At 36.2% G+C, this 15,429-nt stretch overlaps 1 protein-coding gene across 6 annotated transcripts in view; it reads right to left on the bottom strand.

The window, feature by feature from the left end:
• ROBO1 (roundabout guidance receptor 1) overlaps positions 1-15,429 on the bottom strand; it is a 1,127,367-nt gene that overhangs the window by 111,015 nt on the left and 1,000,923 nt on the right. For all 6 annotated transcript variants that reach the window (XM_064380017.1, XM_064380018.1, XM_064380019.1 and 3 more), the window contains 2 exons: positions 1,576-1,696; positions 1,087-1,225 (listed from right to left, as the gene is read on the bottom strand). In XM_064380017.1, coding sequence (XP_064236087.1) covers positions 1,087-1,225; positions 1,576-1,696 — 260 coding nt within the window. The remainder of the gene's footprint in view (positions 1-1,086; positions 1,226-1,575; positions 1,697-15,429) is intronic.

The following is a 15,429-nucleotide window of genomic DNA, read 5'->3' as shown; positions in this document are numbered from 1 at the left end:
CTTCTGAGCTGGCACAGGTTTACCTTTATGTGACAAAAGGGCTTGTGTATTAGTCCATTCTCACACTGCTATGAAGAATATCCAAGACTGGGTAATTTATAAAGGAAAGAGGTTTAATTGACTCACAGTTCCATATGGCTGGGGAGACCTCAGGAAACTTACAGTCATGGCAGAAGGCACCTCTTCACAGGGCGACAGGAGAGAGGATGAGTGCCAGCAGGGGAAAGGCCAGATACTTATAAAACCATCAGATCTTGTGAGAACTCACTCACTATCACAAGAACAGCATGGGGGAAACCACTCCTATGATTCAGTTGTCTCCACCTGATTCCACTCTTAACACATGAATCTCATGATTCAAGGTGAGATTTCAGTGGGAACACACAGCAAACCATATCAGCTTGATAATGTCATTCTGTGTCTAACAGTACATTTCCTTTTGTGAGCTCCTTGAGAGCAGAAACTATGTCGAAACCAATACTGTAATCCCAACACCTAGAGAGAAGGCTCAACACATGTTTGCTGAATGAATGAACATACTGGAGAAGACAGCCCACTGACAATACCTGAAAGCCTTTACTTTATTGCCTCATTCCCTAAGGCTCCCTGATTCATGCATCTCTGCTCCTAGCCAATTTAAGGACTTGACAGATGTCAAGAAACTCTGACCTCTCCTACCCTTCCCTGGTGATACTATAGCTGAGGGAAAGGAAGCCTGATTTTTAAGTGGCTCATAGATATGTCGGTAATGCTGTATCTATCTTTCTTCCCTTTCCTGCCTCTACCATACAAAAATTAGTGTGAACTGTCATCTGGTTAAACAGAAGACAAACCTGTGATATTAAAGAATATCACATTTTACAAGTGTTCCCTGTGCAACCGAGGGTCATGAATGCACAGTTCTCTGAAAGCCTCAGATAAATCAGGATGGCAACCTCCCGGTGCTAATTATCTCTAGTATTGTATCTGGCTCCTGATCGAGGATTCTAGAGTGGACTATTCTAATGGCCTGGATGTGGAGAGGATGTGATGAGAAACGTAGAGATGCTGAGTTGATAAATCACATCATGAAACTCTGATTTGTACCTGGACTTGGGCAGCTCTCCATCATCTTTCCTCCATCGTACTGTAGGCACTGGGTCACCTCGGGCCTCACATTTAAATTCTGCACTGTCATCCACAGTTACTGCCAAGTTACTGGGTCTCTTCACAAATGATGGTCTCTCTAAAATTAGAAAGAGCCGTCTCAAGGTAAAATTTTAAAATGAACCAGGTGAAAAACACTTTAGGAGTTTAGTAAGAGCATATTTTTAATTTAAATTAATAGTGAGGAAATTATTCCACAGAGTTCCCTCTTTCTAGAAGCTTCTCCCTAGGTCTAGTGATTCCTCCTAGCCCTTCACCCATATCTTCGGCTATTTTATCTCAGACTGCTTTTCTGGTTTCTTCTCTCCTCTTTCTATCCAACCTCCCAAAAATATTTGGCTTACCAATATTTCTTTCTCCCTTGTATACAGATACAAAGTGATAAGAGATATATTTTTCAGTAAGAAAATGAAATAAAATTACACTTACCTAAAACAGTTAGCTCTGCTACTTCACTCTCACGTTCCCCAACCATATTGGTACCAACACAAACATATTTGCCAGCGTCACTTTTACGGGTGTAAGTGATCATGAGCTTTCCTCCTCGTATCTTAAAAAAAAAGTCTCACATTAATACTATTAAAATTGCTTCAGCTATGTTTACATGACAGAGGTCTTCATAAGTGAAGACTACTTTCTAAGCATATAAATAAAAGTGTAATTATATCAAACAGCTGATGTGTAGTATTTGCAATTTTTAGGTAGTAACCTTCAAGAGAATTGACTCTAAATGTACAATATAAAAGAAGCAAAAATGTTTATCCTTACTTACATTTCGTGGACAGTTATTATATTCTGTATAGCTAGAAACTTGTTGCCCAATCGACCAAGCTATTTCATATTATTTATTTAAGTGAAAACCACAAAAAAATTGCTTGAATAATTTGGTTAGCAAGAGGAAAAAGAAAATTATTAATACCATATGACTATAATTAATATAGAAATATGTATTAGCTCTAAGTGATTTTAAGAAAATGTATTCTAGCATTATATGAATTAATTAAACTGTCTCTAATAACTTGATTTCCCAGAGTTGCTTTAAAGGAATGTATCTTCATTGCCAAAACACAGTAGAACCTGTCATTTCCTTAAAAACATGATGCTGCTACCACCCAAGCTGTTTCTTGGGGACTTAGGAGGCAGAGACTGAACAGGTCCCAATACATCATCTGTAAAGTCACATTTGAGTACACTCTTGAACATATAATTAATTGAATAAAAATTAATTTTAAATGTAAGCAGACATACAGTACAAGATGTCGACATTAATTAAGATTGGCCCGTCCTTAATTTAACATGCTTTTGGTTCAGAGTTGAGTTCACTTACCTATGAATATGTATAATGACCTGATCTTAGAAAGGTTTTATTAGGGAAAATTTCCAGAATGTTTATTCATAGAGGTTTAGACCTCATAGTTACCAACTAGGTAAAGGAAGAAGGAAGAAGGAAGGAAGGAAGGAAGGAAGGAAGGAAGGAAGGAAGGCAGGCAGGCAGGAAGGTAGGCAGGCAGGCAGGCAGGAAGGGAGGGAGGGAGGGAGGGAGGGAGGATGGGGGGAATATTCAAGCACATTTTTTCATAATACATTATGGAGTTCATTGAAATGACTACTTTGTAAAGGTAAGGTTTTGGATGCCTCACTTCTTTGAAAGCCTAAATGGCTTTATTTTAATCTAGGCATCCTAACTAGGTATTCTGGCCAAGTCTTTACCTATTAGATCAAACAAAACATTAACACAAGTTTTAACTTTTGTTAGTTTTGAACTTGATTTTTTTTTCAATAGTATCATAAAGAAATGATCATTCTGCTCCAGATTACTATCCAGGGATTTTTCTCTGCATCATTCATCATTCTATCCTCATACACAGAATAATGCCTACACATAGTAGTCACTCAAAATATTGTTGTTGAATGTAAACTACTATTGTTAGCCTATTATCCAATTTAAAACATTTCTATAAAAGTTTATTACAGTTATATGTTAAAAATCATTTTATTATTTCATACATACTTAAATTTTCAAATAGAAAAATATAAAGCAAATAAATGTCACACAAAAAATGCACGTAAATTGCCATCAGTACTTTTGAACATTCTTCTTTTAATTCTGTGTGTGTATACATACACACTCACATACACATATGCATATACACAGACACACATACAGTGAATATGTTTATATATATGTATACACATATAAACATATATACATACACATAATTTTCCTAAAGTAGAATAATGTGATATACGCTGTTTTGTAAGCTGCATTTTCAACAGTATGAGGCATTTTTATATTTTAAATGCTCAAGAAATTTTACATAGATCCTCAGCCTCAATTTCCATGGCTACCTACAATTCTAACATTTAGGTTTATTATATTTTATTTAACTATTCCCCTGCTGATAGATATTTAAGATATTACTGCTAGCTAATTTAGATATGTCATTCTTTCCTCTTATGAACAGTATTGAAATCAGCATCCTTTTATATACATCTTTTCTCATATGTGCAGTTATTTCCTGAGGAGGTATCGAAGTAGGATTCTCAAATGTATACCCAACTTAAGGCTATTAGTTTACATAACTAATGATCCTATGCTTTATAAAGTCCTTTTAGTATAAATATATCATTTAAATTTCTGTATTTATCATAACCCTGCTGTGAGACTGTTTGGGGAAGTGTTAAAATAACCTCGTTTTTCACTAAAGGGAACAGTGGCTCAGAAAAATATAACCTCTCCTCCCACAAACCTCTGGTATGTCCATTGTAACAATATGTTTTAACTATGCTTTTAAATGTCAGTCTCCCTGACCTTACTATGAACATTGAGGCAGAGAAGCATATCTAATTCCTCTTGAGAGCCCTGCTACAATGCCTTGTAAATAGTAAAAATTTTGTGGGAGGAAAGTGACTTGTGCAATGTCACATAACAAGTTGGAACAAGATGAAGACTTTAAGATACGTGTCTTTGGCTACAAGAGTTATACAAATGAAAAATAAATGCACAGCCCCACATCCCTATTATCTTAATTACTGTTTAATAAACTTGAGTTTAAAAACTTGAGTTTTTGAAGTCCAGAACAATTTGAGTATCATCTTACCAAGATCTTCTAAGAAGAACTTTTGTAACCTTTCATGCACTGATTTTGGAACACTCGCATAAACATTTCCAGAAATCTTAAGGAAACAAAATTACTACAAGAAAAAGGGACGGCCAGGTGTGGTGGCTCACGCCTGAAATCCCGGGACTTTGGGAGGCTGAGGCAGGTGGGTCATGAGGTTGGGAATTTGAGACCAGCCTGGTCAATATGGTGAAATCCCATCTCTTCTAAAAATACAAAAATTAGCCAGGCATGGTGGCACACGCCTGTAGTCCCAGCTACTTGAGAGGCTGAGGCAGAATAATTGCTTGAACCTTGGAGGTGGAGGCTGCAGTGAGCTGAGACTGTGCCACTGCCCTCCAGCCTGGGTGACAGAGCAAGACCCAAGCTCAAAAAAAAAAAAAAAAAAAAAGATAAAAAAGAAAAGAAAAGAAAAAAGAAAGTTGAACAATCCAATATCTGAAATGGAAGTTAAGTTAGTTGAGGTGTAGCTAGATGTTTCTTTATTAATTCTACAACTTTGGCTAGCACATTGAGCCTCCTCTTATGCCACAGAATCTAACCTTGAAGTCGCTATATATTTACAAGCCAAGTTTATTGCTGAAAGAATTATACAATAATAAATAAAAGATACACCAAAATAAGAGAAAACACATGCTTTTAACATTCTCTTTGTTTTAAAAGTGAGTGTTAAATATGTTGTCACCTATAAAATGTAAAGCTTTAAGGATAATTTTAAGACATATTCAATATATAGAAAAGTTGTGAGTCAAAGGACAATAACATAAATAATTTGCAACAGCATAGGTTTCTTTCTACAGCTTCAGTATAATATAGTACTAATTTACGCTTACAAATCTTAAATACTTTGGAATGTAGAATTTTAAATCAACTTGCTTATGCACATGTGGGGCACCAATTAACATTATATATTACAGCCCAATGCTATTATATGTTGAAAGAATCCATACAAATGGAGAAGGAGGGGGATTTAGTTAACAAGAATAATGAGGGTACTGCCAGGAGAGTCACAGACGTGGAAAAATTCAAATTTCGAGATGAATGGAAGGAAACAATAGTTGAGGTAAATCAAAATTCAAGGAGAGCTATAAACGCCTAAGGAATTTGTGGTATACACCCTATTACTATAGCTCCAATTATATATTACACTTAGCTGAACCCTGAAAACACGGTATAACTCAATCTATCAGACCTATGCTTTGGGAGCACATATCCATGTTTTTGGTATTGAATATAAATAGAAAAACTGTTTCTTTTCAATAAAAATTTATTTTACAGCCACCTTTTACAACTAAATCACATTGACTGTGTAAATTGAAAGTCACCTATCAGGCATTTTACAAATACTTTCTCTATTCTTTGTAAATAAACAAACCTTGAGTTTGTTTACTCTGTAAAATTTTCCTACAAGAAATGTTATTGGATAAATCAAGCATCATGGAAAGCTGTTTTCATTAGTAACATGATATGACTAAAAAGCATATGGTTACGCAGTGTTCACATACATAAAACTTCAATATCAATGCAAAAATATAAAACAAATCAAGTCCTGAAAAAAACATTAAACTTGCAAAACACTTTTAATGAGAAAAATGCACTTTTTGTAACAATATCCGATATTAATCACCAACGACTAAACAAGGTCAACTAAATTGTACCTTTGTTTTTCTACTCAGTCTGCTTTACCAACATTATCTAGGTGACACCCAACGACAACAAAACATACACAAAAATTTAAATTTTTTAAAAAAGATTTATAAATCCTAGATAAATATTTAGATATCTGTGCTTAGGAGAGCAAAATGAGCATGGGCTCTGGAGTCAGACTACCTTTTATTATGTATGTGTAACTTTAGTCAAAATATCACTTCCTCTGTATCACTTTAACTCTAAAATGGGAATCCTATTAATATCTAACTCTAAGGATATTAGTTAGGAAGATTACAAAATATATGATATAAAGCACTTAGAAAAATGCCTGCACAGGGGAAGGATCCAAGATGACCAAATAGGAACAGCTCTGGAGTGCAGTTCCCAGCGAGAACAGCACAGAGGGTGAGTGTTCACTGCACTTCCAAACAAGTTTTCACTGCACACAGACCAGGAGATTTCGAGCCGAAAAGCGCCAAGAGTCTTCAGCATGGCGGTTTCAGCTGGTGCCAGGTGGGTGCACAGAAACTCACGTAAGTCTGGGCGGCCAGCCATTTCGACTGGCGCCCTGAAGGCCTGGGAGGCAGAGCCGCCCATTCAACTGAAAGGGAGGGGGCTGAGACAGGGAGCCAGGCGATCTGGCTCATCGGGTACCACCCCAACAAAACAAGCAATCTGAAACACTCTGGATTGAGAGTTTCACAGCAAGCGCAGCTGGACCCAGGACGTTCCAGCTCAGTGTAGGGAAGAGTGTCCCCCACTACCCAGGCAGTCCGCCACTACCGAGGCAGTTCACCCAGCAGCTGGGCAGAGCCTGCAGTAGCTCAGCAACACCTCTGCTGGCAGACTGTGACTAGACTACTCTGTGCGGGGCAGGGCATCTATGAGAAAAGGCAGCAGCAGGATAGGAACTTATAAATAAAGCCTACCTTCCTAGGATAGAGCACCTGGGAAAAGAGGCAGTTGTGAGTTCAGCTGCAGCAGATTTAAAGGTACCTGCCCAGCAGCTCTGCATGGAACAATGGAGCTCCCAGCACAGCATTTGAGCTTCTACAAGGGACAGACTGTCTCCTCAAGCAACTCCCTGATCCCCGTATACCCAAAGAGACACCTCATAAAGGAAAGCTTAGGCCAACATCTGGCGGGTACTCTTCTGGGACAAGGATAGCAGAGGAAGAAACTGGGGGCAATCCTTGCTGTTCTGCAGCCCTTGCTGTTCTGCAGTCCCCATGAGTGATCCCCAGGTGAGTGAGGTCGGGAGTGGACCTCCAGTGGTCCTGCAGCAGAGGGGCATTACTGTTAGAAGGAAAACTAAGAAACAGAAAGAAATAGCTTCAACATCAACAAAAAGGATGTCCACTCAGAGACCCCATCTGAAAGTCACCAACTACAAAGACCACAGGTAGATAAGCCACAAAGATGGGAAGAAACCAGTGCAAAAAGGATGAAAACAACAAAACCCAGAATGCCTCTCCTCCTCCAAGGGATCACAACTCCTCACCAGCTAGGGATCAAAGATGGATGGAGAATGAATCTGATGAATTGAAACAGGCTTCAGAAGGTGGGTAATAACAAATTTCTCAGAGCTAAAAGAACATGATGTGCTAACCCAATGCAAAGAAACTAAGACTCCAGAAAAAAGGTTAGATAAGATGCTAACTAGAATAAACAGCTTGGAGAAGAATATAAACGACTTGATGGAGCTGAAAAACACAGCATGAGAATTTCATGAAGCATACACAAGTTTCAATAGCCAAATCAACCAGGCAGAAGAAAGGATATCAGAGATTGAAGATCAACTCAATGAAATAAAACGAGAAGGCAAGAATAGAGAAAAAAGAGTGAAAAGGAATGAACAAAACCTCCAAGAAATATGGGATTATGTGAAAAGACCTAATCTACGTTTGATAGGTGTACCTGAATCTGACAAAGAAAATGAATCCAAGCTGGAAAACACTCTTCAGTATATTATCTAGGAGAACTTCCCTAATTTAGCAAAGGAGGCCAACATTCAAGTCCAGGAAATACAGAGAACACCACAAAGATATTCCTCAAGAAGAGCAACCCCAAGGTACATAATCGTCAGATTCAGCAGGGTTGAAATGAAGGAAAAAATGCTGAGGGCAGCCAGAGAGAAAGGTCCAGTTACCCACAAAGGGATGCCCATCAGATTCACAGCAGATCTCTCTGCAGAAACCCTACAAGCCAGAAGAGAGTGGGGGCCAATATTCAACATCCTTAAAGAAAAGAGCTTTCATATCCAGCCAAACTAAGCTTCATAAGTGGAGAAAGAAAATCCTTTATAAACAAGCAATTGTTGAGAGATTTTTGTCACCACCAGGCCTGCCTTTTAAGAGCTCCTGAAAGAAGCACTAAACAAGGAAAGGAATAATCAGTACCAACCACTCCAAGAACATACCAAATGGTAAAGACTATCGACACAATGAAGAAAATGTGTCAATTAACAGGCAAAACATACAGCTGGCATCAAAATGGCAGGATCAAATTCACACATAATAATATTAACCTTAAATATAAATGGACTAAATGTCCCAATCAAAAGACACAGACTGGCAAGTTGGATAAAAAGTCAAAACCCATCAGTGTGCTGTATTCAGGAAACCCATCTCACATGCAAGGTCACACATAGGCTCAAAATAAAGGGATGGAGGAAGATTTATCAAGCAAATGGAGAGCAAAAAACAAAGCAGGAGTTGGAATCCTTGTCTCTGATAAAGTGGACTTTAAACCAACAAAGATCAAACGAGACAAGGGCATTACATAATGGTAAAAGGATCAATGCATCAAGAACTAAGGATCCTAAATATATACACTACCAATACAGGAGCACCAAGGTACATAAAGCAAGTTCTTAATGACCTACAAAAAGACTTAGACTACCACACAATAATAGTGGGAGACTTTAATATTCCACTGTCAATATTAGACAGATCAACGAGACAGAAAATTAACAAGGATATCCAGGACTTGAACTCAGATCTAGACCAAGTGGACCTAATAGACATCTACAGAAATCTCCACCCCAAATCCACAGAATATACATTCTTCGCAGCACCTCATGGCACCTACTTTAAAACTAACCACATAATTGGAAGCAAATTACTCCTCAGCAAATACAAAAGAACAGAAATCATAACAAACAGTCTTTCAGACCACAGTGCAATCAAATTAGAACTCATAATTAAGAAACTAACTCAGAATCTCACAACTTACATAGTAACTGAACAACTGGCTCCTGAATGTCGACTGGATAAACAATGAAATGAAGGCAGAAATAAAGATGTTCTTTGAAACCAACAAGAACGAAGACACAACATACTAGAATCTCTGGGATACATTTAAAGCAGCGTCTAGAGAGAAAATTACAGCAATAAATGCCCACCAGAGAAGCGAGGAAAGATCTAAAATCGACACCCTATCGTCAAAATTAAAAGAGCTAGAGGAGCAAGATCAAAAAAAAAAAACTCAAAAGCTAGGAGAAGACAAGAAATAACTAAGATCAGAGCAGAACTGAAGGAGACAGAGGCACGAAAAAATCCTTCAATAAATCTAGGAGCTGGTTTTTTTAAAAGATCAACAAAATAGACAGACCACTAGCCAGATTAATAAAAAAGAAAAAGGAGAAGAATCAAATAGATGCAATGAAAAATGATAAAGGGGCTATCTCCACTGACTTCACAGAAATACAAACTACCATCAGAGATTACTACAAACAACTCTATGCACAAAAACCAGTAAACCTGGAAGATATGGATAAATTCCTGGACATTTGTACCTTCCCAAGCCTAAACCAGGAAGAAGTTGCAACCTTGAACAGACCAACAACAAGGGCTGAAGTTGAGGCAGCATTTAATAGTCTACCAACCAAAAAAAGTCCAGGTCCAGACAGGTTCACTCACAGGCAGGTGTTGAACAATCAGAACACATGGACACAAGGAGGGGAGCATCACACACTGGGGTCTGTTGGTGGGGGCTAGAGGAGTGACAGCGGCGGGGTGGGTGGAGAGGTCAGGGAGGGATAACATGGGGAGAAATGCCAGATGTAGGTGACGGGGGGATGGAGGCAGCAAACCACATTGCCATGTGTGTACATATGCAAAAATCCTGCATGTTTTGCACATGTACCCCAGAACCTAAAGTACAATAAAAAAAAGAAAAGAAAAATGCCTGCACATTATTATTATAATTATGCATTACACATATGCACTTAATGATTCAATATTGTTTTTGTTCTTTCTTATCAAAAACAATATTCCTTTGTTAGGCTAAATCCAGAAGCTTTTTATTAAAATTACAATTATAGGTCACATAATAACATTTTGGTTAAGGATGAACCTTATATTTAATGATGGTCCCATAAGATTATAATGGAGCTGAAAAATTCCTAGTGATGTTGTGGTCATTGTAAGATCCTTTCCCAGTGTTTCACCTTTTCTACATTTAGATATATTTGGATACACAAATAATTGCCATGGTGATAAACTGCCTACCGTATTCAATACAGTAACATACTGTACAGGTTTGTGGCCTAGGGAGAATTAGTTACACCATATAGCCTAGGTGTATAGCAGGCTATACCATCTAGGTTTGTATAAGTATATTCTACAATGGTTGCACAACAATAAAATCACCTAACGACGAATTTGTCAAAACCTATCCCTGTCATTAAGCAATGCATGACTGTAATTACTAAAGCAATTTCCATTGATTTCATCAGGAAAATATATATTTGCATCCACACAGCATAAGACTTAGAAACAAGTAAAATTCAGTCTTTATAGAGCATTATTATCTCCTCCAAAGCAGTGGTTCTCAATGGAGGCAATCACCCTCCCTGTCCCAGGAGATATCTGGCAATGTCTGCAGACATATTTTGTTGTCAGAACTTGGTGTGGAGTTGGGGGATTAAAGGGTGTGTGGGAGCGGGAGTGGTGCTACTGGTATTTAATAAGTAGAGGCCAGAGATATGTATCAAAGAATTATCTGACTGTCAATAGTGCAGAGATTGAGAAACTTTGTTCCAAAGACCCAGATCCGGACTAAGAATAAATGCTTGATTGAAATGACAAAAGGAAGGAAGGGATAAAATTAGATAATACAAATAATACTTATTGTATTTGAGGAAAAACTGCTGAGATTTCCCAGATTCATATAAATACTCTCCCCCATAAATTCCCCACCTCATCAATAAACCAATTTCATTATAGTATACAACAACATTCTGTTCCTTATTCACTGACAATAATGTTTAAGGATCCCAAAGTAGATGTTTCAAAATGGAAAAATAACCCTCACTGCTTGGAAGAAACTGACTACCTCAGGGATGATACAGCCAGAAACTGGTAAAGGTGAAAGAACAAACGATGAAGTAGGGCAAATGGAGAACTTAAAGAATAGAAGAAAAATGACAGTTTTTCCGTAAATCCAAATTAATTTTGACATTATGCCAATGACTACATTGAAATGGAGCTTAAAAAGCCATAATTCTATTCTCATTGGTCACAAATATGGAATACGTGGTGGGCTGTTCATTTCAATAAACCAAAAAACAGCAAAAAAAAAAAACAAAAACACAGTATTATGACTTTGATCAAATATAACATATCAGCTTTCAAGCAATGCCTACTATTAACAATCAACATTTTATGTTGAGTCATATAAAAATATTCATTGTAAATTTAGGGTGACTTTATACATTCTTAACTCTGGTGCCCCTATGTAAGCCACAAATTAACATTTTCTATGTCTACAGAGGGAAGACAAATATGTCTAACACAAACAAAACACTACAAATGTGAAAATAGCACTATTTAAAACAAGCTGAAATATTTCTTGGCAGGTGTCTTCCTGCAGCTGGATTTGACAGTCAAATTGTAAACCTATCAAAAACTAGTTTGTGTAATGAACAGACACAATGTTAAACACTGAACTGCTGCAGCACTCCTTCAATTAACATAATCCGGGTAGTGGAGAAGCAGAACATGTTAAACTTTCAGACAATATGCTTGCATTTATCCTATGTCAAAAATTCAAGGCAGAGGTCTTCCTTCCTCATTACCATATATACCTTACCAGCCCACAATGGTAACCACATTAGAAGCCCACATTTCCATAAGCTCTAGACAGTGCTTCAAGAGGGGCCTCAGCTACATACATACTCGATGAAAGCAAAACAAAACAAAAAAATGTCCCACTGGTCTTGCTCCTTTTTGGGAAAGAGACAGAGGAGAGAGGAGAAGGAGATAAAGAATTTTAAAGTTTCAAATATCTTTAAACTTTATATGTTTCTCTGTAACAGTCTCAGGTTTAAAAGAATGTTTTAGAGACATCAAGATGTAGAAATTCTTGATGTTTTTAATATATATGATTTTTACATACCAGGAATTTTCCTGTAAAAAACTAGAAATGACTACTTTTCTTAGGGGTAAAGACCTCTCTAAGCAGTAGGAAATCCTGCCTTCATCTCCTTTACTGAATTGTTTATGGAATAATTACAGAGAATAATCAGCTTTAAGACTTAGCTTTTCTACCAAAAGTGAAGAGAACCATTTTATATCTCTGGTTAGCACAGAAAAACTAGCATCGGTATTCTTATTTCCAGAATACCAGAAAAAAAAATTACGTTTGCACACAAAGAAATATGCTGCCTTTAAAAAAGTAAATTTAGTAAAGTTTTTTTTTGTTCAGTTACCTTATAAAACATAAATTCAGTAAGTTTTTGATTGGGTTATGCTGTAGAGTATACAGTTTACCCTGAAATCAGTGATCACAATCAGAAATAAAGATGAACTTAAAATGAACTCTTTGAGATGTCTTCATTTTCTACCCTAAAGCAAGTCAGATGATTTGCAGTATCTGTTACACAGGAATTTTTTTTTTTTCAGACATCACCCCCACAATGTTATCCATACACCTCTAGGTTAACACACTAAACAGACTGGAGCTAATTAACTAGTTTGGCTACACAAATTCTTTTCTGCTTTTAATTACATTAACCTAATGTGACTTGAATTCAACAGACCAAAAACAAAACCGCTAATTATATTAGGGGCTTCAAAGATGATTCAAAATTGCTAACCATCAAACTGTCATAGAATTTATCTGATTTTATTTAATAGATTTTACATGCAAAATCTGTGCTTTACTAGAAATACCATTTAAAAATACATCAAAACAATGAATAATAGAATATTGATTTATAATGCTAAAAGTGAAATATGTTTCAAATAATACAAATAAGACACACACAAGCCTCATCATACCAATAAGAAATTTCGCAGTACTAAATTTTTACAATTTTCCAAAAGATTAAACACTTGAAAATATTCATTTACAGCAGTATGGGCTTGACAAGTGGGATTAACATGAAGAGTGAGGTTGCCTAAAGTACCTGAGTTTAGAAATTATTTTCTCTGAAAAAATACTTGATTCCTTACCACCCTTCGAGTTTTCATACTATTTTGCAAAGTAAGTGAGATGAGAGGTTTTGAATTATAGTCTAGTGTACCACCCTTAAACAATTCACCATTAACTCTCCTTGTGCAGACTATTTCTTCATAGAAATGCTTTTAATTCTGCCTGAATCTTTGACCTATAGAACAGAGAGCAAGCTGTTGTGAACTACAGAAGTGCCTGGCATGGCTTCTTAATGACAATGAGATGCAGGTAACCCAGATGGCCAGTCACAGCCCCCAGACATTCCCCTTGGTGAAATCAGCTGCAGGACAGTTTTAGATGTTCCCTAAGGACTCCTTTTAACAGAAACATACGAAGGAGAGTCACAACAATAACAGCTTTTATTTCTTTAAAGTTTGGTGTCAATTTAACAATTGATAACAATCCAGAGAAAATAACTTGTTTGAGCAGGGTGCAGAGAATAGGAGGAGGTAAAGTAATATCCAGTACTTTCCAATCTGGCTACAAGAATATTATCAACCTTTAATGCTAGGCAGTTCAGCTTAAAGCATCCATATTTTCTGATGCATGCCACCCTATTTTTCAAAAATAATCATGCTTTATTGCATTCTAATTAAGCAAAAAACGTTGCTAGTAGCATAATTATTTTGTACAAATGATAGACAAAGAATTGGTTAATCAATCCCAAAAGTATCATAGTGACCTAAAATAATATAATCAAGTAAATAATTCATATAATTCAGATCTTATACAATATATAAGAAAATATAGTATTTCTTATTTTGTAATATTTCTTTGTTATATTCCCAGGTAAGTAGTGCAAAAAGAATACTTAAAAAAAATCTCTTACTAAATAATTTCATATTTTTATAATTATAGTTTAATATAGCATCTAGACAATTTATATTTCTGAACATATATTTTAATAATTTTGTGGTTGTTTGTCTTTAAGATCTAAAATTTAATGTAGCTAGCTACCAGATAAAAATGTAAATTGTTGATAAATCAATTCAAAACCATTGCCATAAAAAATTATTGATAGAGAGCAACTTACACTTACTGCTCTAGTCACCAATACTTCACTTAAATGTAAGAATAAATTCTGAGAAATGTTTTTATATATTCTATAAAAATATATATTTCTTAGTACAAATATTTATTTATTTGCACTAATCTCACAAAATTTTAAAATTCTATGTATTTTTGACAAAATGATTTTATATTGAATTATCAAAGCAAACGTTTTATTTTAGATTAAATAAACAATAAACCTCAGCCAAATCACAGTTCTTCCTGGTTAGCAAAGTTTATTGAAGTGTTTTTGATCTTTGTATTTTTTATAAAAGCAATTGATTCTTGATTCATTTTCCCAAAATTTTTTACCCCAAAATATAACTTTTCCTATTTCATTCTGGTTCACAGGGACCTAAAAGAGAGAAAGGGGAAGGGGGAGTAGAAGGAAAAGGAGGAAGGAGAAATGCATTGTTTTAATTATTTCCCACTCAAGTCTCTTCATTAGATATGATCTAGTTTCACGCTGTGCATCCACAGGCTGTCAGGTAAACTTGTCTTTAACTCAAGACCAGTCCAATATGGACTCATAACACAAAATGACAGCACTGGACCCCAAGATGAATGAAACTAAGGAAAATAGATTGTATACTAATATTTATAAGATTTTTTTTCTTCAAGGCTATAAAAAAATTAGACCCAGATTAGTCAGCTTTCAATCAAACTGTAAAAAGTATTTACCTAGATTTTACAAATTATTCACTAGTCCATTCTCAAGCGAAGGCTATTTCATCTTTTGCAGCCTACTTGAAGTGTAAATAATGTTCCTGGGATTCATATAACAAAAGGATACCGGGGCAAGTACACAGGCATTGTAAAGAAAATATGAGAATGACAAATTGCAAGCAGTCAAATGACCATTCTAAAAATTTCCCTGGTGACATAAAAAGGACAGCATTGCATGGAGAAAAGCCATAACTTGTTTCAGGTCTTTCAACTGCTCTCTTAGGAGTGGAATTGAGAGCAAAAATAGGCAATTAGTATCTCTCCATTGGCGTCCCAT

This window comes from Aotus nancymaae, unplaced genomic scaffold (genome assembly GCF_030222135.1).
Source record: "Aotus nancymaae isolate 86718 unplaced genomic scaffold, 86718_ANA_hifiasm-v0.15.2.pri h1tg000022l_1, whole genome shotgun sequence".
NCBI lineage: Eukaryota > Metazoa > Chordata > Mammalia > Primates > Aotidae > Aotus > Aotus nancymaae.
Note: the sequence above shows the minus strand (reverse complement) of the source record. Positions and strands in the feature narration are given on the sequence as shown.